The sequence below is a fragment of the Thunnus maccoyii genome, chromosome 19 (genome assembly GCF_910596095.1).
Source record: "Thunnus maccoyii chromosome 19, fThuMac1.1, whole genome shotgun sequence".
NCBI classification, from domain to species: Eukaryota; Metazoa; Chordata; class Actinopteri; order Scombriformes; family Scombridae; genus Thunnus; species Thunnus maccoyii.
The window spans coordinates 24,945,155-24,973,029 of NC_056551.1; the positions used below are offsets into that span (position 1 = coordinate 24,945,155).

Consider the following 27,875-nt stretch of genomic DNA (forward strand, 5'->3'; position numbering starts at 1 on the left):
GGTGACTTGAGCTTCACTCGCTCTGCACCGAGACAGTCTCAACTCCCCGAACAGCCTCCGCACAAAACACGTTTAATGAAGTGAGTCTTTGGCTGAGAGTTTCATAAACTTTACAGTATAATTATCATTAAAATATACTGAACGTAGCACCTCGAGGGGAACGTTTCAGCTCAGCTCCTGAACTGAATCGCTGTTGGTCTGTCGACACCAGCTGTATGTGTGTATATATGTACGTGTGTGTGTGTGTATTAGTGTGCAGGTCAGTCCATTTCATCTTGTAGTAGAGGGTCTTTCTCTTCGGTTGAAGTGCTCGTTTTTCCATCTGGTTTGGTGTCACCGTCGTATTTATTTCTCTGTTTCGGAAGCAGAAGAAAGAAAGAAAATATCACGAGGTGTTCAGACGATAAAATATAACTAACTTTTTAAAAGAAAATGCCGACAACTTCACTTCAAACTGAACATAATCAAACATGAGGTGGTTTGCAGCTTACCGTTCACACTTTCACAGAAAATATTTTAAGTTTTTTAGTTAAAATTGGACTTTTTCTTAGATTGTCGACTCGTAGACTATCTAGAACATTGATGAATCATCCATATACATATGTTGATTATCTCATTAAACGTTTGGTCTGTTGAATGTCAGATAATTGTGATAAATATTCATCACATGTTCCTGGAGTCCAAGCTAATATCTTCATTTGGCCTCAATACCAACAGTCCAAAACCCAAAGATATTGCGCCTCATGCAAGAAGTACAAACACCTTCATTATTACGAGGCTCATAAGAGTGATTTCAGTGAGTTTCTCTGAGCTATGAACTAAATTCTAGAGTGGATCAGACCTGTCAAATCAGTCATGAACGGATACAAATAGAGATGCACCAATACCGACTCAAATAGCTGGATGGATCTTATATCAGATGCCATTAATTTAATGAAGAACAATTCAGTAAACGTATATCTATGTATCTATGTGTTACGTTTTTCTTTATAAAGTTAGGAAAGTAATGTTTAAGTCAAGCCTGATGATGTCTTACACATAAAAGAATGATCCCAGTCTCTTCCTCACAGTGAGACAAACAGCTTATTAATTAAACACTGATATCAGATCAATACTTAAAGATCAGGTATCAGGACTGAAAAAGTCAGATCTGTGCATCCGTAGATACATTAGTTTGTTTTTCAGGGCAAAAAAAACCACACTAATCTCACCTGAAATCATTTTATAATGTCTTCATCTGAATGAATCTGAGTTTAAATATGATAATGAAGTTAAATTAATTATATGACTAAACTAAACTTATATCATCATCTTCTTAATGGCTGCTAGTTTACTGAGAAGGGTTTTCAACGTGAGGACTTTCATGTCAGCAGTAGTAAACAGCTGCTTCAGGCTGTTTCTGCAGGTTTCTGTCCAGCATCATGTTGTGTTGCGGCTACTGTAGGCTGTAATATTCTCTCCTCTGATATCTCTGTGACGTCACATGACCACCTCTCATTTGAGTCATGGAGCATTTTGCTTTAGAAAGACGTTTTTTATTGTCTAACTTCATGTCAAAGCTCTTTATTTCTGTCACAGTGCAGCTGCTGCTCTGATGGATTCATTTTTCTAACTTTGACTACTGATGCTGATAAATGTGTCTGCTGGTTTCTGATTCTTCTTTTCACTCTTTGAGAACATTTTTATGAATGAAACTACAGAATGAATGAAACTATTGACATTTCAGGGGCGTCAATGATGCTGATGATGAAATCTCAGGAACGTTCATGAACAGGTGACGTTCATCAGGCTGAAACAAACGATTTACTACAAGATTGTGCAGTTAAGAGAGTTTGGTGAATCACTTGTACGAGCAAACCTCTAAGAAAATGTTCTCGCATGAGACCCAATGTGTTTACTATCATATAAGATGAAAAAAAGTAAGAAATCTTCACATTTGAGAGGCTGAAACCAGCAAAGTTTGGGGTATTTTTCCTTAAAAAATAACTTTTTCTGTCAACTTTGCAAATGTTTTCTTTTGTGTATGAATCCATCTTCTATCCTGCTTTTGTACTGTCAGTTATTTCTTTCATCTTAAATCACACATCAAAGTGTGTTAAACTGCAAAAAACACAGCAACAAATCTCATGATTCACAAAATCTGATGATAGAGCAACTCCAGGGATGAAGCTAAACAGCAGCAGCAGTAGTTTTCTTTCCCCTGTTTGTACCTCATGATGATAAAGCAACTTATAATTTTAATGTGCAAATAGGAACAGAAGGATAAATGACAAAACCATCCTGTGAAAACTGAACCAATGAATTACAGAAAATATAAAAATCGAACACACTTGAACTGCAGGTAATCGTGGTCGATTGCTTGCGTATTCAAAATTACAAAAAGGTTAAAATGAATGCAAAATGTTGCAACCTGTTTTCATCTGAATGTTCTGTATTGATTGAAACTAAGAGATTATACTGAGTATTAATAAATGGCTGATCCTGAAGAGATCGTGGATCCTATAACCAGATGTAAATATTTACATCAGTCAACGAGGAAACAGAATTGTATTTGTGCATTTCTGTGTTAGACGCACCAAAAAAAAAACATATTACTCAGATCTGGTGTATATTTTTTTACTAACATTAATACTCTCTTGTCTTTTTGTTACTGCTCTTTATGCTTATATGTCAATGATCTCAATAACTTCTTAATTTTATTTTATTTTTTTAGGGTGATTTTGTAACTACAGATGAAAAACAGCCTCTCAACTAATTCTGGCGCATTTAAAGCAATGTTATTAATGCAAATTGTCTCTGTTTAATAAATTAAACTATGATCTATTTAATTAAACCAGAAGTTTGCTGTGACTCTGTTTGTTTAAGACACAACACAGCTTCCATACTTGCTAAACCGGTTTTACTGCAGCTGTGTTGATGCACTCAAAAATGCTGACCAGTTACAGACGACGACGGTGTGAGTGAGGGAAGCTGTTTTTCCAACTTTGGGTAAAGAGACGGAAGCCAAATGCAGAAAAAAAAACACGTTGAATTCAATTTCATCTGGAGCTTCTTGATAACTTAAGTGCTTTCTCATGTCCCATTTATTTTATCTGTGATTTTCCCAGAAATGTTTTTGTTTTCAAGTGCAAATATCTTACAGTTAATTTGTACAATTTGAAAAAAATGCACATTATTATACTTTTTTTTTTAAAAACTTTAGTCCACAAAACTGTGTTAACTTTATGGCATTTTTTAAAAAAGTAAAGTAACATGTAAAGTCATAAATGAGTATTTAAATGAATCTTATGATGTCATAAAAACTGCATCATCCACATTTTCATGACACAAAAAGTGGCTTCATCCTTTTAGCAGTTTTAACAATTTTAAACAACTTAAACTGTTTTTGGGTCCATCACACATATTCAGGTGGTGTTTACATTCTAAATATATTAATTATTAATGAATTTTCATTGTAATTCTGTGGTAAACTTGAACATATGAACATAAGGAATCAATATATTAATGCATGTGTGTGTTTTATGGATGTGTGTGCACCCACCTGAATTATTCATGATACATTTCTCCTGTGTTTCATGGTCATGTGAGCCTTTTATCAGCTCTTTATTGGAGGCCTAAAAGATGACCAAATTGTCTTAAACATCAGCCAATCAGAGAATACAGAAGACATTTAAAAGCTGCTGGTCTGATTGGTGTTGTTAGGTGGGCGAAACCAGCAGCGGCAGGTTTTATTTTAGACGACGGATGTGCAGATATTTAGCGTTCATGCAGGGAGTCATTTCTGCTGCCGATCGATTCAACCATGCAGTTAATTAAGAGAGGACATGCGATTGGTTAATCAGTGTTTTTCTGACATGATCACAATTAAGCAATTAAACGTGGAGGCGTTTGATTTGTTCGCCTCGACAGCCCTTTTCATGGACTGACTATCATAATGTATATAAACAGATAGGAAAGATAAGAAAGCATCAAATACAAACATTTGAAATCTGTACTCAAATGATATGAAGAATAAAGATTAATAAATGTCTCTGGTGCTTCATGTTTCTATGGCTCCCAAAAATACAAAAGATGGATTAACCAAAAGCAGCCATTGCATAAATTATGCCTGTAGGAGTATGAGTAGCATTTTCTATTGTGTGGCATTAAATATTGGAAAATTGACTAATATCCACAATATGTGAAACATAAAACTACTTAATGAATTGTTTAATCTGCCCTCAACGTATGACTTGAACTCCCTTCTAGAAAGTAGTTTACATGTTGCATAGTTAAGAGTAGAAATACAACTAATGTTTATTTTCATTTTTGATTAATCTGTCAGTTATTTGGCTGCCTGGTTAACTGCAGGTTGGGACGTATACTGTTGTTATCTAATAAAAAGGCATAAAATTACCCCCAAAAAATCTAAATTTACAATTTTACAAAATTACAAAACCCAAGTTGACAAATTGCTTGTATTGTCCAACAAACAATACAACACCCCACAGATAATTAGTTCAATATCATAGACAAAATAAAGCAAATATTCACATTTAAGAAGCTGAAACCAGAGAGCATTCGGGGGAAAATATTGGGAATTGATGCTTAACAACTTTAATCAGAAACTATTTTGAAAATTGTTAATTTTCTGTTGATTCACTAATCGTCTTAGCTGTAGTTGAGAGGATGTTTAAGCTAATTCCTCAACATTTTACTACAGTAAAACAAAACATATTTTAAAAGATAAACACCTGATGTAACTGTATAGAATCAATTATTTTTGTAATCCATTAAACGACAACTGGAGAGCAGCAGCAGTAAATCTGAAAAGTTAGATTTTATGTAATTTACTGTGTAAAATCTTGATTCTAAACTGGATGTAAACTCCTTTAATTTCAGAGAAATGTAGCAAATCATAATCAGAACTTTGAGGACAAAAATCAAGTTGACACCCAAAGTAAAAAAAAAATCAAATGAGGATCAAAATTTCACAAAGTAATTTGGATGATTGGAACCAAACTGTTTAACAGCTTTACAAACCCCGAAGTTAACTTTGGAGGTTATTGTAGCGTTGCTCTGGGACTTCTGCAAACACAGAACATTAAAAAAAAAAAAAAATGCTTTCAATCGTGACATTTAAAACCCGCCAGTGTTCACTTCTAAAACCATTTCACTGAAATCTAAACCGCAGAGCAAACAGTTCACCTCGTTCTGCTTTATGGTCGGCTGTGATAGTGAGAGCACAGGCAGGAAATACACATGTACTCATTAACTTTAACTGGGTGGTTTATGGTATTATACAACCATCAAGCATAAAGCGTTTCATAACACATCACAAACACACACGACATAGTAAATGTAGACATTGGTTTTCTTTTCTCCAGCAGCTCCTTTCATTGTTTAACCATTTTGGGATATATGGAGACGTTAGCTTAGCTTAGCATAAAGACTTGATGCAGGGGGAAACAGCTAGCCTTGTTCTGTCAAAAGGTAAAACAAAACTGCCAACCGTCACCTCTAAAGCTCATTAAATAATACATTTTATCTCATTTGTTTATTTCATATAAGTGTTAAGGTTGGAGCCAAGCTAGCTGTTTCCCACTGCATTAAGTCTTTATGCTAAGCTTAGCTAAGCTAACTGAGACAGAAGACAAAGACAAGAGAGCTTGAGAGAGAAGAAAACACACTCTAGTGGGGTGTGACAAATTATTCCACTAGTGAAGTATGAAGAGTGAGCGGTGCTGCGACGGCACCCCGGCCTCACAGTCTGCTCCTACTGGACCTGGAACCAGAAGAAATGATTCAGCAGGTACTCAGAAGTGTTTCAGCTCTTAATACGTGAACACACTCTGCTTGATGTTTCATTTGCACAGTGTAAATACTCCATTCCAGACTAATGAATGAACTCTTATGGACTAAAGGTGTAGTGCTTGGATGTACAGTTGTCAAAATTGTGAAAATTCATTTCATTTAGAGTTGCACAGTGGGAGGAGACGCTGGCGTTTTTCCTTTATTCTGTATTCACATTTTTCTTTAAAACAATCTCCTCAGTGTTACTAAATACAGAAACACAAAACTCTCCTGGATAATTTAACGATCATATATATGTAGGTTCATGTTCCGCCAGTTTCAATTATATCAACTTAGGGCATTTTCAAACCTATAAACCTCAGTGTTTTCCTCATGGTTCAGTTACTTAAACACTGCAAACAAACCGCTCAAGAATCAGTTTGTGAGTGGCTCTCTTGCGGTGAATGACTGCCGTGTTCAGATCTGTCCAAACAAATTGTACTGAGGAGGAAACTCAATCAAAATGCCTTTAGTTTCTGAGAAATCCTGCTTTGTCCATCAGTTTGGCGCATGGCTCTAAATACTACAATACCCATGAGCCTCGGCTACTGTTGCTACAGAGAAGCAGCCAGTCAGAGGTGCGAATCAGAGCAGCAGCAAGTTAGAAAAACTTTTCTCAACATCGTAACCTTTAGCTTTCACTGGCAGCACACGAATAACAGTGTTATCAGCCGGGAGAGTTTCATAAAAGCTGCGACTGTGAGTCATGTGACATCATTTATGGGCAAAATGAATACGACTTTTACTGATTGGAACCACAGATACCTGAAATCCCACTTTGCAACTCTATTACAGATGACAATTTAAAGATTTCATGTCATCTTTTAGGAGCGTTATTAAGAACATTCAGTGTTGCTGCATAACTACTCTAACTGTCTAACACTGTCAACTCATATATATGCATCTGATAACTAAATAAAAAACATTTTTGACAGTTGAATCTGTACGAGAGTCCAGTTCAGTTCTGGTTCAGGTGTAAATGACTCTCTTAACTCTTGCTGACTTACTCAAAACAACCAGAATATCCCCGAACCAGAGGGCAGCAGTATAAAAACACACTGTATGGACGACCTGTTGCTCTCTGACTGATAAGCCAATTATGATATGGTGATAGTTTACAAGTTTCCCATCAGTGTGAAGATAAAGAACGAACACTGCAGGAGCTTCCGCAGCCGACTGACAGATTCTGACGTCTTCGTCCAGTCGATCAAAGGGGAGGAGGTGAGAATTAAAGATGTGGAGAGATTAAGTGTTATATAAATACATGTCAGCAGAGGAGAAGAGTGACTGTGTGCAGATGCTCTAACTGATCAGTCTGAAAACCACTTATGATCAACAAAGGTATCTGATTATAAATATTAAAGGATGATTCTGGCAATTTTTCATATTTTTCTAATGTCAACAAAAAGACCAAAACCAATAATTAACTGATCTATAAGTATTATGTGTCTGATATATCTTAATCTATTAAAAACACGTCAGCGAGCCTCACCCTCAACCTCAACCCTGTCTTCTAGGAAATATGCTTTTATATTACTTGATTGCTGCCTGGATTATGTTCACTGGCAGCATCAAAAGAACTAAGCTAGAACAAATAGTTTTTATAACTCAAACACAAAGGGTCACATCCTGACTCTTGTGTGTGGTTTTTATTCTCTTGTTTTATTCCCTTTTAGCTTATTTTTTTATTTCCAAATGTAACACTTTTTAATTGTTTTTATATGTCTTTTTACGTGTGTTGCCTTTATATTCTGTTTTGGTGCCTTTTATGCTCTATGTAAAACACTTTGAATTGCCTTGTTGTTGAAATGTGCTATAAAAAATTAACTCGCCTTGAGGTTTAGACAATGAAAGACACTTTGGTTGTGATTCGAGTCACTGCAGACTTTTTTCTCTGTATTTAACCAAAAATCATCTTTCTCTAACTTTAACCAAAGTGCTGCCAGTGTCTAAACATAACCAGTAGAAAGCTTAACATTGCTCTAGTTCCTACTGGTGGATGTTGTTCTGCAAAATCTGATATTTTGATGGAATTAAAAGAACATTTCATTCATATGTTCAGTCTCAATGTTTTTGCAACTTGCCAAATACATTAATTAACATCATTTTCTCATTATGTTGAGAAAAAAAACATAATTCAGCCAGAATTTTATGCATCTAGCTCCAACTGTGTTAAAAAGTAAAAGATGCTGCACTGACAAATGTAACGCTCAGATTACTAACGAATCTGAGATAAATTCATAGAAGTTTCAGCCTGAATATCAATCGGAGCATCTTCAGCACAGTCTACTCTTTCATCTGTTTGCAGGTGAACATGCGTAGCTTTGCGACATGCTGCATGCAGTTAAAAAAAAATAAAACAAAAAAACACAAACTCTGCCCTGCGTGCTGAGAGGCAGCTTTTACCTTCAGTCGTTGATGCGCCACGGCGGCGATTAATATCGTTGCAAGTCCGAGAGCGATGAAGCCGTACTGCATGTACTCCATCACGGCCGGTAGAACAACCAGGTTTGTGTGGAATGTAGTGAGGACGGGACCGTCTATATATCCTCTCTGAAGATTAAAAACATTAAAAAATACAAATACATTATGGTGTGGTAATACAAACAGGTGTAAATCTGACTCCAAATACACTTTAAAACACTCTGATCTGCAGAGTTATACTTTTATTTTGGACATTAGCGACTTACCTCCTCAAACCAGATCATAGGCATCACAACCTCAGAAATCCTGCCAGTTTCTCTACAAGGAGAAGAGCATTCAACTTCAAACTCCAGTGTTACATAGTGAATGACAAGAAAAGCAAAGAAACTATAAGAGGAAGGGTCATTACGTCATAATACCAACTCTAATGCTCAGCTTGGTGCCACTTCTATTGAAGCCTATGTTAGATATATGAAGAAACACATTAAAACCCAACATATCTACGACGTCTGACCTGTGATGAAGAAATTGTTCTACCAAATGAGAGAAAACAGAGAATACTGACTTGATTTTTCCAAATGTGCGCATTCATTTATTTGCTGTATGATTATAGGTATACTTTACAGAGCTCATGGTGAGTCAAATTAAAATGCTCACCATAGAAAATAAAAAGAAAAAAGTTGCAAGTGAAGTGTCCCTTGAAAACACTGAGTTAAAGATAAATAAATATTAACAAAATCTGTATTCTTCATTCCTTCTCTCTTCCTTTTATTCTGATCTGGAGGCTGCTTTACATTGACTGTCAGGGCTACTGACAACTAATGTTATGAGAATATATCACATACTCAAATAAAACGTTTACAATCCTCCACTGATTATTAATTGTGCATCCGTAGGCTGTAAACTAACCCTCAGCTATAAAACAACAAAGGCAAACATTTCATGTGCTAACAGAAACTTTAAACTTGATTATCAGAAAATACATCATAATTATGAATGAAGCAATCTCTGCTGTGATAAAACCAACACCTGCTGTCCACAACGTTAGCTAACGGGCTCAGAGTTAATTGAGTTTGGGTGTTATCACAGTTTAACTAACTAACTACCATCAGTCTGTTACTAACCTCAATCATTAATGCATAAGAAGCTCCAGTCTGTTCTAGTTAGCTAGCATAACATTAGCATAACGTGCATGCAAATAAATGACTGAATTAACATGTAAATCAAAACAAAATGTACCTTGAAAACACAGGAAACATTAGATAAATAACAACACAACAAAATGCCTCCATCACTCAGACTGATAACCTGTGAATCTGAGAGGAGATGAAGGAGCAGTTGTGTTCATTCACCGCTACGCTAACAGCGCCGAGACCTTCTAAGAGTGGCACCAATGTGCGTTCACGTGCCACCCAGCTACATAACGACCCTTCCTTCTTTTATAGTTTCCTTTTATAAAAGCAGGAAATATCCACCAACCTTTCATACTGAATGATGAATGGATATAAAACACAATACAAGAAAAATGTTAATGGCACGATAACAGTTCAGGGAATAACTTCCTTACGTAATTCCTGACACTCTCTTCATGTAAAGGTTGAGCTGCAGGCGGATGGACACGTTCAGAGGGACACCTGTTTGCTGCAAGGAGACACAAAAATATACAAATCTCACACAAGGGGGGAAAAAATAAAAAAAATAATGTTCCCGTATAACCAAAAAGAGGAAACAAAAGAAGGAAATCCTTATGCGTGTACCGGTTATTCTTTTGGGGACCATTTTTTGATGGACGGTTGTATAATTTATAAATTTAGCATCAGATAGTTCACCCCAAGACTCCACTAACTGTCATGGAAGGAAAGTGAGATATAACGCTGTTGCAAGGACGTTGTTGTGCAATTCTGTCTGAAAGTCATAATTACCAACAGACCTTCAAAACTTAACAGTCAGGGTTTGATTTATGTCTTTGCCCTTTATTACACTGGTGGAGTTCACCTTAAATACAGTATATATAAGACTGTACTGGACATGTGCAGACACCTGAACGTCTACAGTCTTCCAGCGGCTCTCACAGCACTGAGAATCAGTTTTCCCAGCAGATGTTGGAACCAGAGTATTAGTTTTATTTATTTATCTGTGTATTTATTGGGACCATGTATAGTGTTAAACATAAATGTTACCATTTGATGTGCTGTACCAGAGTTAGCTTATAGCAATTAAAACATATAAGAGCACAATAACAAACAGTACAAAGCAAAAAAAATAAAAATAATAAAGTGAAGTCGGACATTGATGTTGGCAAAATTCACTTTGGTAGCTTCTTTAAGACCGAGGGTGAACGTGCTTGTAGCGACTACTTTTCAAAAAGGCTCCTATATGTGACACGTCCATAAAAAAACCATCCCGAAGTCCAGAAGACGTTTTACTGATGTTTAATTTAAAAAAATAAAACAAAAATGAAAGAGTCTGACAAGCAGCTGTTGCGCAAAAAAAATATACAAAAAAATACAATCTGATTGTGAAAATAAAGTGATAAACAGACGATGGTGACGACGGTAATGATAGTAACGATGGTTGATGATGGTGACGATGGTGACGGTCAACAGAAAATATCAACTCCCTTTGTCCAAAAACTCCCGCCACCACCTAAGTGAACAGGTTAAATAATAGGAAACCACACCCATGTGTCAAGCAACGTAATACGTGATGCCCACGTCGATATATAAACTGAAATAACAACATATTTTGACTCCTACAGTGTTTTCGCTGTTGTGGCCCCCAAAACCTCTGGAACCGTCTTCCCCTTGTGATAAAAAACGTCGAGTCAGTCGAGTTTTAAGAAGCTCTTAAAATATCAGCTGTTTTATAAGCTTTATCTTGTAATGTGTGATTGTTCTCTATTGTTTTCACTGTTTTTATTGTTGTATCTGACTTCCGTGTAGTTTTTATGGTTTTATTGTTTTTATATTGATATTACGTGTTGTTAAACTTTTTATTTATTTTTATTCTATTTTATTTTTCTCTCAATTGTTTGCATTGTACAGCACCTTTTTTTTAAAGGCGCTTTATAAATAAAGTTTACTTTGCTTTATTTTACTTCTATATGGAGGCGGCTTTGTGGTAGAAGTTTGCGTTTGAACTGTTCCCGTTTCAACAAGACAACGAACACAAAGTTAAAGAGTTCCCTTATATACTGTCTATCCATATACTTTTGGCCATAAAGTGCGAGTGTGAGATTTAAATTTAACCAGGTAAACAGAAGAAAACAATTCAAAGAGGCAGAAAACAAAATGTAAAAATCAAAAATCTACTTATTAGAGGAAGCAACACTGTTTCCAATCAACAGCTGCTTCTTTCTGATACAGATGTTTCTAACTGCATCATTAGTACTGACAACGACTGTACTTTTGAAAAAAAAGAACGGTTGAAACTGTCGTAGCAGAGTCTTTTTGTTTCCTTCTGGTTCTGAGTGGTTTTCTGGCAGGACAAGCTGTGATGCGGTTCAGTCCAGAGCTTCAGCTCAGACCCGGCGGACTGAAGCCACTAATTAGCAGGGTGTGTTTTCTGTGGCTGGCAGTGCTGTTTCTCAAATTTGAGAAAACACAGAAACATCTGGAGATCCAGATTTTGCTCCTGGCAAACAAAATGTTTGCTTCAGAACTGCTTCACTTTGTGGCGTAATAGTCCACACGTTCTTACAATTCTGGTTATATAAGAAGAGAGAGTCGTGCATGTGAGTGATTCTCTTCATCTCCTGTTGTTCGTTAGCCGACAAGCGTGAGTTAAGTGTGTTTACAGCAGAAAGAGTCTCGCTATAAATGGCTCTGGTGATATTATGTATGATCTCTAGTGGCCCTTCAACCACATACGACTCTCTATTGTTTGGTGACCTCAGGCAAGTGAGAAGCGGAAATCAACTTTTTACTGTTTCAGGAAATTAAAGTCCTCGAGCCCCAGAGGTGGAAGTAGTATTCCCATCCTTTAGATAAATAAACGTACCAATACAACAATGTCAAAAGTCCTCTATTCAAAATCTTACTGTTTAGTCCAGTGGTTCCCAACTTAGGGGTTGGGCCCCTCCAGAGGGTCATCAGATAAATCTGGGGGGGTCGTGAGAAAGAAGTTCTGCTGCACAAATTTGTTTTTATGTTTTTTCTCTGATCTCTTATATTATTTCACCTCTTTGGGTCTCGAATAGTTATTTTAATGAAACAAGAGTGGAAATGTCTCTTTGGTTAAACTGCAAACAACCATCAATCTGTTTTTATGCACATTTTCAATTCGTGCATAAAAAAAAAAGTGGAAATATCAGAAATTCAGGAAAAAGTCAAAAAATATACATTTTTATGCTAGTCTGAGGTGTAAAAGTAGTTGTGTGGATTAAAAGGAAACAGACTTAAACGTCACTGAATAGCTGAAAACATCAGATCTGTGTGGAGCGATGATGAGGAGACTGTAACCTTCCTCACAGTAATACATGAAACAAACAGAAATGTCATATTTCCATCATGTTTTCCTTCGTTTGATCTTTGACTGCTGATCTTTTAATAACCTTCTTCTGCAATGGTTTAACGGCACCGACTGGAGAATTAGCACAACCAGCTGTTTTACCTCCTAATATTCACATAACAGCCTCAGTTGAACATTATTTTCTGGAAATTTGATCGAAATGTGCTCTACATTTGAAAGGAAATATAAATATGTATCATATATATGTCATATTTCCATCACGTTTTCCATCATTTGAGCTTTGACTGTCGCTCTTTTAATGACGTCATCTCGTTGTTTCTTCTTCTTCTGCGACGGTTTAACGGCACCGACTGGACAATTAGTTTATCTGCTGATATTCACACAACAGCTGTGGATGAAAATGTGCATTAATTTACAATTTGATTAAAGTTTGCTCAACATTTGGATGGAAACTACCGTTTAAAAACACACTTGAAGAATTGGATCCTTTAAATGTTCACGAGAGAATTGAACTGTCATTTTATAAAAAAGAAATGTATCATAAAAGGATATCGGCTAATTATATCAGTCATCGCTGCTGTGTGGCTGCTGCCGCTACCAGCTGCAGGTTTTATCCTCCCGACTTCAGCACATAAGAACTTCTTATCAGAACCACATGTCAACAGCTCTGAGCTCTGAAATCTCTTTATCCATTTCCAATATATCGATTTCAAGACCTAAAACGTTCCCCCTTTCACTGCTGCCAATCAAACATGCAGCGACTATTATCAATTTAACCAAACGTCCTGAATCCCATGTAAGTAAGCCAGTGTGACTAATTTGTGGCGGTGTTGATTTTTTTTTTTTAAAAAAAGGAGGCTCGTGTGCTCAACTTGGGACAGAGACATTTTCAGATAACAAAACAATACATTTATTCTTTACAGCTGGCTGAAATTAGAAGAAATTGCGATGATTTAAACAAAAAAAGGTCAGCGGTTTCATGAGGAAACATGAGGGCAGTAACAACCAGCGTTTGGACACAGACGATAATAAAAGAAGGAGCTTTGAGGGGGAAAATGTTCTGATTACATAACTCAGTGGTAACTCGGTCCTTATGTTATTAGAGAGCAGAGAGAAAAGCGTCCAGATATTACACAGAAGGCACTGCCAGTTTTACAGATCAACAGAATTATCCTGGTTTTAAAAAAAAAAAAAAAGAGTAATCATTAATACATATTACTGCAACTAAAATAATTCTGTAATTGTCTTTTCATTTTCCAACGGCTGTAGAAAACGTTGCGAGGATTAGCAGCAATGGAAAATAACTAAAGCTGGGTACATACCTAAAGACGAGCTGAAGCCTACCAAACACCGATTGGCGCCAAGCTTTTTAGTCTTTGGCAGTCGGGAAGGAGCATGAAAATTATACACACACACACACACACACACACACACACACACACACACACACAAACACACACTGAAACACTGCTCACTAACCACTGGAGTTATGGTGGGAAACGACCCCGAAAAACCCCGTGAAAACAATACCAATTATCGCGTGTCATTGCACAAAAAACAAACACGGAGGCGACCTATGAAGCAACCGGCCGCTTTTACTAGTACAACCATATGCAGCGAGGTTGGTGCTAAAGAGGCTGAAGATGTTTATTTAAACAGTCTCAGTGACATCTGTAGGTTGCAAATATCAAACATGTTGAAGAAAATCTTCATGAGAACGACTGGCAGCCACTTTAGATAAAAATCTTCACACATTAAATGATTTTATCTGCTGACTGTCAACACTGACGGACCCAAATCAGCTCATCATCACTTCATCAGTCGTTGTCAGAGTTGCTTTAAGGCATCGAGCTCAAAAGGCCTTTTTTAAAACCTTCTCAACAGCCAGTTGCTTCTTTTTACTGATGTTTTTTTTTTTTTTTTTTTTTTTTTTGCATTTTGCTTCATTTCTCTTTCTTTTAATCTAATTTATTGTGTGTTTTTATCCTGAATGTCGGATGCTTTGTGTTAAAAAGCTACATTAAGCTACATTAATAAATCTTTACTTACTGGATGCATTAAAGGGAATCTCAGCTGTAACGTGGAGACAAACTTCCAACATTTTTATGACTTAATAAAATCCCGCGCCAAGTAATTTTCTTTAATTAATAACTTGTTATCGATCTCGACTCGCTCGATCGGGCTGAAACGCTGCGCTCTCATCCGCTTGGATCCATCTTAATCTTTCATCTGCACAGGCAGAACCGTTTCATTATCAAAACTGTTTTTTATTGTAGCCATAGAACCTTCTTAACTCAGTAACCAGCATTTATGAGGAAATAGCCCAATTTCCAATTACCTTATCACCACGCAGCTGACTGCCAACTTCACTGCCGGTGAGGTTTACAATGAAGAGTTGCACAAGGAGTTTAGAAAGCGTTGAAACGTGGCAGCGTTACATCAGAGTTATCAGTCTCCTGCAACATTATTATCCTTAGTGCACTAATTTTACTGTGTTATTCCACAGCAGTAAAACCAGAGTAATTAAGTATTTATCAGTAACTTTTCTTGCGACTCTAAAGAACGACAACATTTGCAAACATTAACTTGAAACCTCCTCGTCCTCACGGTTCATTATCACTACAAACACATGTGATAGATGATAATGATCTTCAGAGTCTGTTTGACTTACTGATAACTGTGAGACTGCAAGATGATAAATGTTAAATAAATAAACAGGCTTTGAACTGACGAGTCTCGTTGTTACTGAACTCTCAACAAGGATATTAAAGATATTAACCATTTATCAATCTGTGTCTTTACAATTTAATTAATTAGTATGAAGGATCGTCATTTTAAAGCTGGTTGGACAGAGAAACAAACTGTAATATGTGAAAAGTATGGTTACAATCCAATATTATATTATATTATAGATTATAGATTCAGAGTGTGTGATTTAATACATTATAGTCTCAACATAAAACATAATTAAAGCTGCAACAATCAGTCGAATAATCAATTAGTTGCCAACTATTAAATTCATCACCAACTATTTTGATAATTGATTGACCATTTTGAGCAATATTTTAAGAAGAACAATTACAAATTTCTGCTTTCTTTAGTCCTCTATGACAGTAAACTGAATATTTTTAGGTTGTGGTCTGTTGGTCGGGAATAAACGAGACATACGAAGACGTCGCCTTGAAACAGATTACAGACCAAACAACTAATCTATTAATCAAGATCGGTAGATTAAACAATAATGGAAGTTATCCTTAGTTGCAGCTCTAAACATAAATCAACCTTAGTTTAAAGATCCTGTTGTGTGTTGACACCAAATGTTGCCTTTTGCACTTTACGTTGTCTGCCTTGTTTGCGTTGCTTAAATGTTAAATGTAGCACTTTTGGCCACAGGAAAAACAAACGTTTATCCCTAATATGGATGTCTTGACAGTTAAACTCTTGATTTAGATTGAGTTATGTATTTATAGTCCTCCTCCAATCAAAAACATGTTGGTCTTCTTGTTCCTCTCAGCTGAAGGAGGAAAGTTTCTCTGTTTTCACCTTAAATCTCAGTTTAACACATGAACCTACGAGCAGGATTTGTGACATCACAACTAGTTTGGAGCCAAGCGTGCAACTTACACAAGTGTGATGTGGAAACTTGAAGCCTCCAGTTCAAAAACACTGAAAATGAACTTTACAGTGAAGGAGGAAAACTTTAGAAATGAAAAATATTTACATATTTATAGATGAGCGAGGAGGAGGAGATGTAATTTAAAGCATTTTTAGCTAGTTAACTGAACTTTAATGGAATTATTATTCAAAGCATATTTCTTAAAAACATGTCTGGAGGGAATCTTTACACAACATTTGAAGTTGGAGGTCAGCTGTAAAAGCAGGATAAGCGACCTCTCACCCAGCGTGGCTGAAATGTTTCTTACATATTTACAAAGAGATAAAAACTCGTACTTGACCGTAACACACAATACAAAGTCTGTGATATGTAATCAGTCCACCTCTGCTCAAGATGACAACAACTGACCTCAAGGACACTAAAACTATCTGAGAATAATCTGATCCTGTGAACTATTTTATTACTTCTGAGACCCTGAAGAAATTACAGTCTTAATGGCAACTCTTTATATCGCAGTACACTGGACTATACGTCGATGTTTAGTGGGTTTATTTCTTTGGATTAAATTTACATTTAGGTAAAGACACAGCAAGTAAAGCACAGCAGAGAGTGTGTGTGTGTGTGTGTGTGTGTGTGTGTGTGTAAATACTCACTGGATGAATGTCGATGAAGAGGCCATGCTCTTCCTCAGTGGGATGAAGGCCCTGCACGTAGTCCAGCAGCACAGGATCAGCATTATAGAAGTGAGGATGAGAGATGAAGACTGGAGAATCTGTAAAATGGGACCAGTTATTCAGGTGGATCAAACTGGGAAAAAAGATCAAATGAAGCAACATCTCAAATAAACTGGTCCCAATTCAAATCTCTCACAAGATGCTGATTGTTTAGTATGTGTGAATGTCAATTTGCACGTTTCTCCACATCTCAGAGGCAGAAACTGCATGTTTTTATTCATCTTGTTGATTGTTTTTAACTCACACTACTACTACGTTTTAATCTTCTTTTCTTCGGTTTGGTCAGTTTTGTCCAGTGACAATTCAAATAAACTTTATTCAAACAAGACAACCATGTTGACATAAAGAGAAATCTACTATGAAAAGGAAGTAAGAAGGGAAATGTGAAGATTTGTTGCTTTTCTCTATTTTCTATAATTTCAAATAGAATATTTGTGGATTTTGGATTGCTGGTCAGACAAAATAATACAGCTGTATCGATGACTTGATTAATCAATCAACAGAAACTTAATCAGCAACTATTCTGATTATTGATTGTATGGTTCTGAGTCATTTTTTAGGGGGAAAAAATGCTATAATTCTCCAATTACAGTTTCCAGTGATTAACATTTTCTGACATTTTATGGACCAAACAACTAATAGATTAATCGATAATGAAGTAATCGTTAGTTGCAGCCCTACAAAATGAGGAGTTTGAGAAGCATCACCTTGATTTCTATTTTCTTACATTTTATAGACTAAATAATTGATCAAACACAGATTAATCATTACCACATGACAGCTTACTGACAAGTTGGAAACATTTATCTGGTGAGATGTTTATATAAGCACTTTTTTCTTTTGATCTCACCAGTACAATCTTTTTTTACCTCTCAAATGCATTAAGGGTTTTTGTGTCTTGAATATATACTCACTGTGGCGGCAGCTGCTGACATTCAGCAGGCCGGATTGTCTACAAGGGCAGAAGCCTTCATTGGGAGCGTAGTCGGTCCCGTTGGCGAACAGGGTCTTGGGTGCGACATATCGATACAGAGGGACGCCCTTAAACTCACCGGGACGCTGATAAACAAGCTCCATAGATCTGACAAGTAAAACAAAGAAGAGGAGATTTTAAGTATCTAGGGGGGAAATGCAACAAAGACAGAACTGAAAAAAAAGAGTGAAACACATTTTTACCTGCAGGCGTCGGGGCTGTAGAAAGGTAAAGTGCTTTCTTTTGTCATGAATGGAGGCCACATCTGCCCAGCTGTTCCGTTAATCATGTTACACTGAGGGGTCCCCCAGTTGCTCAGCTGGTGACAGAGAAGACATCAATAACCTTTATTTGTACAACATTTTTAAAACAATGTTACAAAGTGTTCCACAGAAAACAATAATATATGAAAAAAAAATTTCGGGCTGCATCTAATGATTATTTTCATTATTTATTAATTGATTAGTGAAAATGGAACATCAGAAAATGGAAAAATGCTTGTCACAAATAGATGTTATCAGATGTCTTGTTTTCTCCAACAAACAGTCTAAAACTCAAATATATTCAATTTACTACAATTATGAGCAGATTAAAAACTCTCATTCATCAACGGTTCAGTATTTTTGCTTGAAAATAAAATTGACATTTGCTGAAGCTCTAAAATGACTAGTACAACACAAAGTGAAAGACAAGAGTGACATGCTACATAAAGAACAATTAATTTGCAGAAATTTTGCTGAATTTTATTTTTAAAAAATGAGTTTTTAGTTGAGATTTTAAAAGAGTCACTGAGGTAGCATGACAAATTTCAGGACAGAAATGGTTGTTCTAGATTTTCTCCTTTAGTTTGAAGTCTTAATTGGGGGAGTCTTCTTGCAAGATCTGAGGTTGAGTGCAGGTACATACTGTATGGGCCTAAAAGATCATAAATGTATGCTGGAACCAGAATATGGAGGGCTTTAAAAGTAATGAGTAAAACCTTCAAACGAATTCTAGAAAAATCTACTGGAAGCCAACGCAACCAGGCAGGTACAGAGAGATTTACAATAATCAGTTCTGGAAAAGATGAAAGTATGAATAACTTTCTCAAAGTCAGAGAAACAATATGAAGTGGATAAAAACAAGACTGAACTATCTTATTAACATGATAATCAAAACTTAGATTAGAATCAAAAGATAATCCTAAACTTATTGTATTAAATGACACAAATAAGATTATTTCACAATTTTCTTTATGGAGTTGGAGTAAGTTTTTGGGCACCCAGAATTTGATGTCTGTTAGACGGATTTTAAAGACGTCAGACTGCAAATGGATCCTGATACATGTAAAGATGCATATTATTGGCATAAAAATGACAAGAAATCTTATGATTATTTATTATTCTGCTAAGTGGAAGCTTGTAGATATAAAATAGAAGAGGACCTAGGATAGCGCCTTGAGGTACTCCACAACTCAGTGGCAGCAGACTGTGTGAGAGGTAGGAGTAACTTCTGCAACTCCTATAATGTTTTTAGATGACAAATTATGATACTATGATCTACTGAATCAAATACAGAGCTCAAGTTAAGTAATGTGACCATGAAAAACTGTCGGTGTCATGTTGACATCTCACCTTTGTCAGTCCGTTCCAGGAGTCGACTTTATGGACTTTCCTGATATCGTCTTGTCCGGTGAAGATGGTGAACAGGCCAGTGTTGGAGTTGTTGAACTAATAAAGATACAGATGAACACGACACTTTTATCTGTATGAGGAATTAAATCCAAGGAAATTCATTCAACTTGTTTGTTAAACCTCAAGGATACAAACAATGTGTTTTGGTGAGTAACACTGAACAAGAAAACTCCACAGAGCACATTTAGGGCTGTGACAGACAAAAATGCAGCTTCCTTATTATTTTCAAGGTAACTGCAGATTTTAAAATTGTAAAATCCTGTCTTTTGTTTTACATAATTACTAATTACCCACTAAATGCACTGCTGTTTCTCCTTTGAACAGCCGGTAAAACAGTGAGTAAAGAGCAAAGATAAAGTGAATGTGAAGGTGCGATAATCTGCATTTCTTTTAGTAGCCACAGAAATTCTAGCTCCAAAAAAAAGACTGTCCAACCAAAGACAGTTTGGCACCTTTGTGGACAATAACATTGAATTACATTCGATTCTCTAAGGGCTCCGGTTTCATGTTGGTAAACTGGCAAAAGAGGCTGATAAACTCCCAATAATATGTTTTCACTCTGGTGCTCACAGGATGTCCTTCGCTGTGTGTATAATGGCAGCACAATAAATTGAAATACTATCACAATCTCAAGTCAGGCCTCCATCAGTAAGTAGCATCAACATTCATTGAAAATCTGCAATTTTAGCATGCATGCTAGCATTTTAAGTCCACTTCATTATGTCTTTTTTTTTTAAATGTGCTTATACTAAATCCTTGAAACACTGTTGTGCACTTGGACAACACATTTTTTTTCTTGTCGCCCTATGGTCCTCTGTGGCATGGGGGCCATAAACCTTGACTCCTAAGAGAATAATAAACCATTTTAAACTCTCACCTCAGCAAAGAGGCCAAACTTCCCCGTTGAGGGCAACATGCCGGGCAGGTATTTGTTGAGAAAATCCACCAGTCCACTGTCATAACCCCACATCAGCTCCCCTACGGTCTTGGTCAGGAACGGCCCCTCACCGAAAGTCTTGAAAGTGGCGCTGATCATTAAACGCACAGCGTAGGGCAGGTTTTCCATCATCACTGCTGCACCCTGAGAATACAGATGGGATTGAAAACACGGATTTACTAAAGAAAGGATTGTGACCAAAATAACTAGACAATGTATGTTGAACTAAGGGGAAATAATATCTTACCAGCACCAACATGTTTGGAATCGTGACAACATCTGACTCGTTTCCTGCAGACATGGTGGGCTCGAAGAAATACCTTCTGTATTCCCTGTACGACACTGTATTATTGGGATGAAATGTGATGTTGTCTTTCTGTATGCGTTTTCTGAAAAAAAAAAAAAAAAGAAAATACATTGATACACTTGTTCTCTAACAGCTCAGGTAGACTGGAGAGCAAAAGCTGAGGTTCAAGGTTCACAGGCTCCTACTAATGCCATGAAGTGATAAAGAGGATGAAGGCAGATAAGATAGATGAAAGGAAGAAAGAATAAACCATTTAACTAATTGATTGGAAACTACTATTATTAGTACAGCTGGGTATCTAAACTGAATTCTTTTTGGTTCTGAGCAAAATGTGTCCATAACACCAATTACCATTTAACATTTAAAGGGGAATTCGACAGATTTTTCACCTCAAATTATGTTTCCAGGTGTTGGTGAGTACGACTGCATATGTGTTAAAAAAGTTGTATCCAGAGGGAGCTGAATGTGAAATCTGAAAAATTGCCTCAAGTGATGTCCCTCTGCTTGTGCAGTACTGGTTATAAGTTTAGAAAGTGTACCGATACCTCAACAATGGACATGGACCTTTAGCATGGGCCTTATTCACATGAACATCATGAGTTTTAATGCTGGTTCTGATGCTGATACAAAGGACATCACTGGTCTAACTTAAACAAGACTAGTAGATGGCTGCAGTGTGTATGAAACGCTAGAGGGCTTCTCATTTGAAACGGATACAGGAAGTAGCAGCATTCAGTCGACCAATGGTGTAACTTCATCACTCAGTCAGTCAGTCAGGGACATTTATGTTTATGGGGTCGGCCCCGCTGTTGCAGTCCAGCCAAAAATGAGATAAGACAAAAGAAAAGCTATCTGAACACAAGATGTGAAAACATTAACTTGACCACTGAACTGTGAGGACACTACTTTCATAACGTGTATTATTCAAGGATAAGATATTCTATATTTTTCGTTTTTCCACAAATCCAATGAAAAGACCAAAACCAATAATGAACTGGTCTATTCTGATATATCTTATTCCTCTGTGCCGTAGGCCTCCGTTGTTGTCCAAAAACTATTAAAAACACGTCAATGAGCCACATGGGTGACATGTTCCTTCATCACCATGAATACAAACACTGTAGTTTATTTTGACTGAGTCAAGGGCGCCAGAGGTAGGCGGTCTAAGGGACCACTGCCCCCCCCACTTTACCCTCCTCCCGCATTCTTTTTAAGTCGGGAATCAGTGTGTCCCCGCAAATAATGCCCTTATATTGCAACACTTACAGTAAAAAAAGACGTTTCAATCATTTCTGCCCACTCTAAGACATTAGGTAAAATAAAACATTAAAAATAAAACAGGAAGAATATTTAACAAGGACAACGTTAACATTCATATTACCTGCTTTCTGTTACACAGCTGCAGAAATGTTACTGTCCTGTAAGCTCTTAGTTTCGGGTAATTGAATAAAAAAGCTTGTATCTAAGCCCACAAATGCTTGTTAGCTGCTTTGTGTTTGGAATTACATATACACACACAACTCCGCAAGTTATAGTTACTCCGGAAATGTTTACTGAGAGTCTCTGGTCTATGTACCACTACACACACATACAAACTTTTTGGTCCACGCACTTCTGAGATGAACCCGACGCCCCTGCACTCAATCCCACACAATGTCCTGCTGCCAGAAATACTCACTAGAGCATCAAATGTAGATTCATCCGCCGCTGAAAGTAGTGTCTGTGAAGGACTAGAATGGCCTAAACGGTATTGTTAAGGTCTACTCCAAGATTATTGGTTATTGGTCCAGCGAAGACACTTGTGCTCCGTCTGGGAGAAACATGTGGCCCAGAAAGCAAAAGGAACCATCAGCCACTCTGACCATGTTCTGTCCGCTGAATTCACCGTAATGCCCTCAGCCTGGCATTATAATGCACCCCTCCGGAAAACAAACCACTACTCTAAGTCCTTCATTCTTTCTGCTATCAGGCTGCTAAATGCCCACAGTAGTCATTATAATGAATTCTTTTAAAAACTTGTGTGTGAACTATAACGGGTGTTTTTTATCCTTATTTGCTCTCACCTGGCTCCTCGCATAAGCCCGCATATACAAGCTGACCCGAGTGTGCCAGAATGTGTTTGTTGCTCCTTGTACCCATGTGTTGATCTGTTGTCTCTGACATGTTGCTGCTTGCCTGTGAGTTTTTTCTTGTGTTTGGTCTGGGTAATCAGTAGAGCTCGCCCTTCTGGGGATAAATAAATTCACCCGAATCTGAATCAACAAATGCACTATTTCCCAGCTCTTTTAGGAAATTATTGAGCCTTTTTAATAGTGAAACTTTGCATTAGTGAGCACTTTTTAAAAGATATATGTCATGAATAAGAACTAATAGCCTTGATGCTGAAAGCCAGAGACTATAGGGAAGTCAGAAAGTTTTGAGAGATGGATTAATACATAGAGCAACACCAGTCTTATCCTTTAAAGAGGACATATTATGATTTTTGTACATTTCTGTTATTTATGATGTTGGATGCTAAACGTGGTCTAAGGCGCTGCATAAAGGGCCGATATAAGATAAATAATTAGTTTTTAACTGGAAATCATGCAAAGGTATTCCAGTAAAGCTCCGGATTTATAATATATAGACCTGGAAATGTGCGGATTGTGCACTCTTTAAATATAAGAAATTACATGTACATGCACACACTTTATGAAATTAAACTTTTGAACAATTAAACTGCAGCAGGAAAGTGAACCTGACTGGAAAAAGTAAGCAAGAATCTGAGGTAAGAAAATCTTTATGTTACTGCTGCAACTTTTTCATCCACATCATTGTACATTTTTTAAGAATCCAGATCAACACATGTTGCCAAAAGATGTAGTGAGTAATGTTGTACAGCGACAGCCCTAATCTCCTCCACTGCACATATGGAATAGTTATGCAACAACTTTTTGGCTGCATCGTACTATGTTACTGGAGAAAAAAAAAAAGTTAAATTGCATGGATCTGCAGTGCCCTACATTTGCAGAGCACATAGTGTTCTAAAAAGTGAGCCAATAAGACAAAAGACACAGTCAGCATCTCATTGGCCGTATGGACGAAGCTGTAATGTGATGCAATAAACTAAGAGCAAAGATTTGTCCAGATAGACATCAGAAACTACACGTCCTGCAAAATGTGGGTCAATGTAAATCTGTGCAATTGAACCTTTCTTGGGTAACAGTGTGAGACCCAACCCAAACATTGTTACATAACTTTTTCCATATGTGTAGCGGAGGGCAAAGAGGGTCGCTGTAAAACATAACTCACCATATGCTTTGCAACATATGGTGACCTAGATTTCTTTAAAACTGTACAGTGATGTAAGGAAAAAAAGTACCAGCAGCAGCACCATAAAGATTTTATACCTCAGATTTCTGCTGAGCTGCTGCTGCCTCAAAAAATGTCCTTAAAATTTAATAATCATCAGCTTTTTTGCTGCTAATCTTGGTGATCTATGGAATCATTTTAAGCTAGCTGTGGGTGATATTTGATGCTATTCTCTGTTTTGATGATCAAGTCACTTCCAGCTCAAGATAATTTAATAAGATTTGTATCAGTTATAAAGGGTTGTACATGCTTTTATCTATTGATTATTTCAACGCACTTTCCTCAGGTATCAGCCACGCTTCCCTCCAACGTCTCGAACTGGTACAAAACGCCGCTGCTAGACTTCTTACTGGGACGAAGAAGCATGATCTGTTCTTGCCTCCTTATACTGGCTCCCTGTTAGATTTCATATTGATTTAAAAGTCTTATTCCTCACTTTTAAGCTCTTAAAACAGCACCGCGCCTGACTATATCTCTGATTTATTGACCCTTGCGGCCGTTAACGGATGGAACCCTGCTGGTTACTCCAACGCCACGGTTGTAGAAGCTTTTTGGAAATGTTTGATATACGATTTTTATTTATTTGATCCTGTTCATTTTATTGTCTTTACTTTGTTTTATCTGTCTGGTTTAATTTTCTCTTTGTAAAGCACTTTGTAACATTGTTAAGAAAAGTTTTATATAAATAAAGTTTATTATTATTATTTCAAATGTCCAATAAAAAGCCATTAAGTGTGTGCATGTACATGTAATTCATCTATAATTAAAGGGGACACATTCTGCACATTTCCAGCTCTATATTTTTTTTTAAATCTGAGGCTCTACTGGAATATATTTGCATGATTTACATTTAACTCCTTATTTATCTTATAATGGACCTTCAGTTCAGTAAAAATATTTCAGACAAGAAGCTCAAAACAGAGAAGACGACGGGGTAAATAAATCTTACGACACATTTGCAGGCTGCAGGACAAAGTGTACTGATAGTGGAGATGCAATACAGCAATAACGTGTGTTTTCAGGTGACAGTTCAATGTATGTTCGCATACATTATATATGTTTGATAATGTTATAACTGCTGCTTACCTGTACACATAAGGGCCTTTCTGCTCCACCATCGGCTTCTCTCCGTTCAGTATCTCCTTCGGGTTGAGGACGTGGAAGAAGTAGACGGACATGTAGAACGGCACGGGGACGTCCTTCCACATGGTGTAGGACAGCTCGTTCTTCGGGCTGATCACGGTGTTCTGAAAATGAAAAAAATAATAATAATAGTAAGGAAAAATTCAAAAATGAAAGGAAAATAATTGAATCTATATGATGAACATATTAAATAAATGTTTTTTTTTATATTTGTGGAGCTGAATGGTGTCACATCTCATTAAATAAATGGATCATTTTGTTGATAAAAACAGTAAAAATCTCCAAAATATTCAATTTAAATGTTACAAAGTTGAAAACATTCACTTTTAAGAAGCTGGAACCAGAATATTTTTTGGCATTTTAGCTCAAAAAGTGACTCAAAGGATTATTCGACTATCAAAACAGTTAATTTTCTGTTGATTAACTAGTCGATTACATTATTTTTACCATCCAGTCCTTAAGATTCTGTCACTGACCTTTATTTTAATTTCTAAGTTGCTCCTTGTACCGTAGCAGTCAGCACAAGTCAATCTCACTTCCCAAAACTTAAATTCCTCCTTCTTCTACCATCATCTCTGTTCCTAAGTAGCCTTTTCTTTAAATCTGCATCTTTTTGGATGTAGACACAACCCTGACTGATGGAAATCAGCCGGAGCGGAAAGAAAATAAGTTCAGTAAATGTAACTAGAGCTTATTTTCATTATAATTCATGTTTTTTCAGTGCACTGATTGTTCAGTGTATAGAATGCCACATGAAATGTGAAAAATGACCATGCAGAGTCTTCAAATTGTTTGTTTTTTGTCTGACTAACAGCTCAAAACAAAAAAAATAATTCAACTAATAATAATATTAAAACAGAGAAAAGCAACAAATCTTCAGCACTAGATTTGATCTGTAGCTCTTTTGCATCTGATTACTTAACACAGATTGTCTCTGTGGCATGACTTCAAACATTTCAGTCTGAAAACACACCATTAAATAATATTACAATTAATAATAATAATAACTTTATTTGTATAGAACCTTTCATACAAGAAAATGCAGCTCAAAGTGATTTACAACAACAAAAATAACATATGTGAAGTGCTTCACATAAAAAAAAGACATAAAAAGAACATAAGTGATGATGTGCACAGTTTTGGTCATTTTTTCTGTACAGGACAGCTTTGTCTCAGAATAGAAAATATTCCCAGTTAAACCAGAACAGATCAGACACATAGAAATACTGCAGAATTCCTGCAATAACTCACCCAAAATTCAACTTTAAGCTGAATAAAAGCGGGATTTCTGATGTCAGAATAGAGTTTTAGTGAATGAAAAGCCGCATATTGACACTAATGGGAGTTTACATAATTATAATCTTGTTTATTTCCCTGCATGCACGCGCATATTATCATTGATTGTTTTTCTTGGAGCCCTTTGACACATCAGCTGTGATAACAAACTTGACTCAGCACATTAAAACACGACTAAAGGTCTAAATAACAAGAGTCAGGACGGCAGCTTACCTTCACTATCTGGTCGTCGATAATTAAAGGTCCTACAAAAGTAAGAAACGTCCCAAAAAACACCGCGAGGACACCTGCGATTATGAATCCGACAGCGACTTTGGATTTATTGAGTGCCATCGCTTCCTATGAACAGCTGACACTTAGCTTGTTTACGTTCAGAGAGAGATGTAGCCTAGCAACTACAGACAGTTAGCTAACTGTTAATGACTTTAACACTGTCTGACAAATGAAACACGGTCACGTTAAGTTACAGTCTTCGGGTCTAACGAGTCTTTATTCTCTCTGGACGATGTCGTTTGACCTGCTTCTATTGTCGCTGTATTTATAGTCTGATGGCCACGCCCCCTCCCGCGCCGAGGATTGTGGGAGTTGTAGTGCTCACTTATGACTCACATTCTGATTGTAATATTTTATGTTTAACATGCAGTAAATATTCAAATAATCTACTTAAGTAACATCATAAAAATATAAAATATAGTAAAAGTCAAAATTAAGATCAGCAAAGTTTACTTAAAAGTGTTAAAAAATAAGAGTGGTCTTTACACAGAATGACCCCTTTTCAGTGTTATACAATCACTGAGCACTTTATTAGGAACACAAGTGCAATCTAATGTAATCCAACACGAATTATCAGGAACACTTATCATAACATAAACAACATAAAGTGGAATTATCACCTTTCTGACAATGTCAACAAAAACTGAAAATGTAAAAGCTTCGTAAAAGTAGAATTTATGGCAAAGCTGTTGTGTTGGATTGTGGTAGATTGCAAGTAATTATTATTATTATTCATTTGTTTACTATCACTGTTTATTACAGTCTTCCCGGGGTTCCAGCATAAAATAATCAACATTATTCAAGACGGGAGAAAAAGTCAAATTCACATAATAAAGTGTTTTCAAT

General features: G+C 36.6%; 1 protein-coding gene across 3 annotated transcripts; it reads right to left on the reverse strand.

Moving 5' to 3' along the window:
- Positions 1-27,286, reverse strand: scarb1 (scavenger receptor class B, member 1). 3 transcript variants are annotated; one of them, XM_042395805.1, is made up of 12 exons: positions 26,970-27,284; positions 25,404-25,564; positions 20,907-21,048; positions 20,600-20,803; positions 19,663-19,758; positions 18,253-18,368; positions 17,991-18,157; positions 16,996-17,114; positions 9,824-9,897; positions 8,523-8,574; positions 8,239-8,385; positions 1-353 (listed from the first exon to the last, which is right to left on the reverse strand). In XM_042395805.1, exons 1-12 carry the CDS (start codon positions 27,087-27,089, stop codon positions 261-263), a joined length of 1,491 nt encoding a protein of 496 aa, XP_042251739.1. In that variant the 5' UTR covers positions 27,090-27,284; the 3' UTR covers positions 1-260. The 3 variants fall into 3 exon arrangements, with proteins under 3 accessions (XP_042251739.1, XP_042251741.1, XP_042251740.1); XM_042395807.1 differs by lacking the exon at positions 1-353 and adding an exon at positions 3,344-3,614 and having other exon boundaries at positions 26,970-27,286; XM_042395806.1 differs by lacking the exon at positions 1-353 and adding an exon at positions 5,603-5,764.
- Positions 27,287-27,875: the final 589 nt, after the last annotated feature.

Excerpts from the sequence above, each read along its gene's own strand:
- scarb1 (XM_042395807.1), bottom strand. The coding sequence starts at position 27,089 with ATGGCACTCAATAAATCCAAAGTCGCTGTCGGATTCATAATCGCAGGT. Across the intron at positions 25,565-26,969 it reads TCGACGACCAGATAGTGAAG|AACACCGTGATCAGCCCGAA; the intron begins GTAAGCTGCCGT and ends TTTCATTTTCAG. Across the intron at positions 8,386-8,522 it reads CTATGATCTGGTTTGAGGAG|AGAGGATATATAGACGGTCC; the intron begins GTAAGTCGCTAA and ends TTTAATCTTCAG.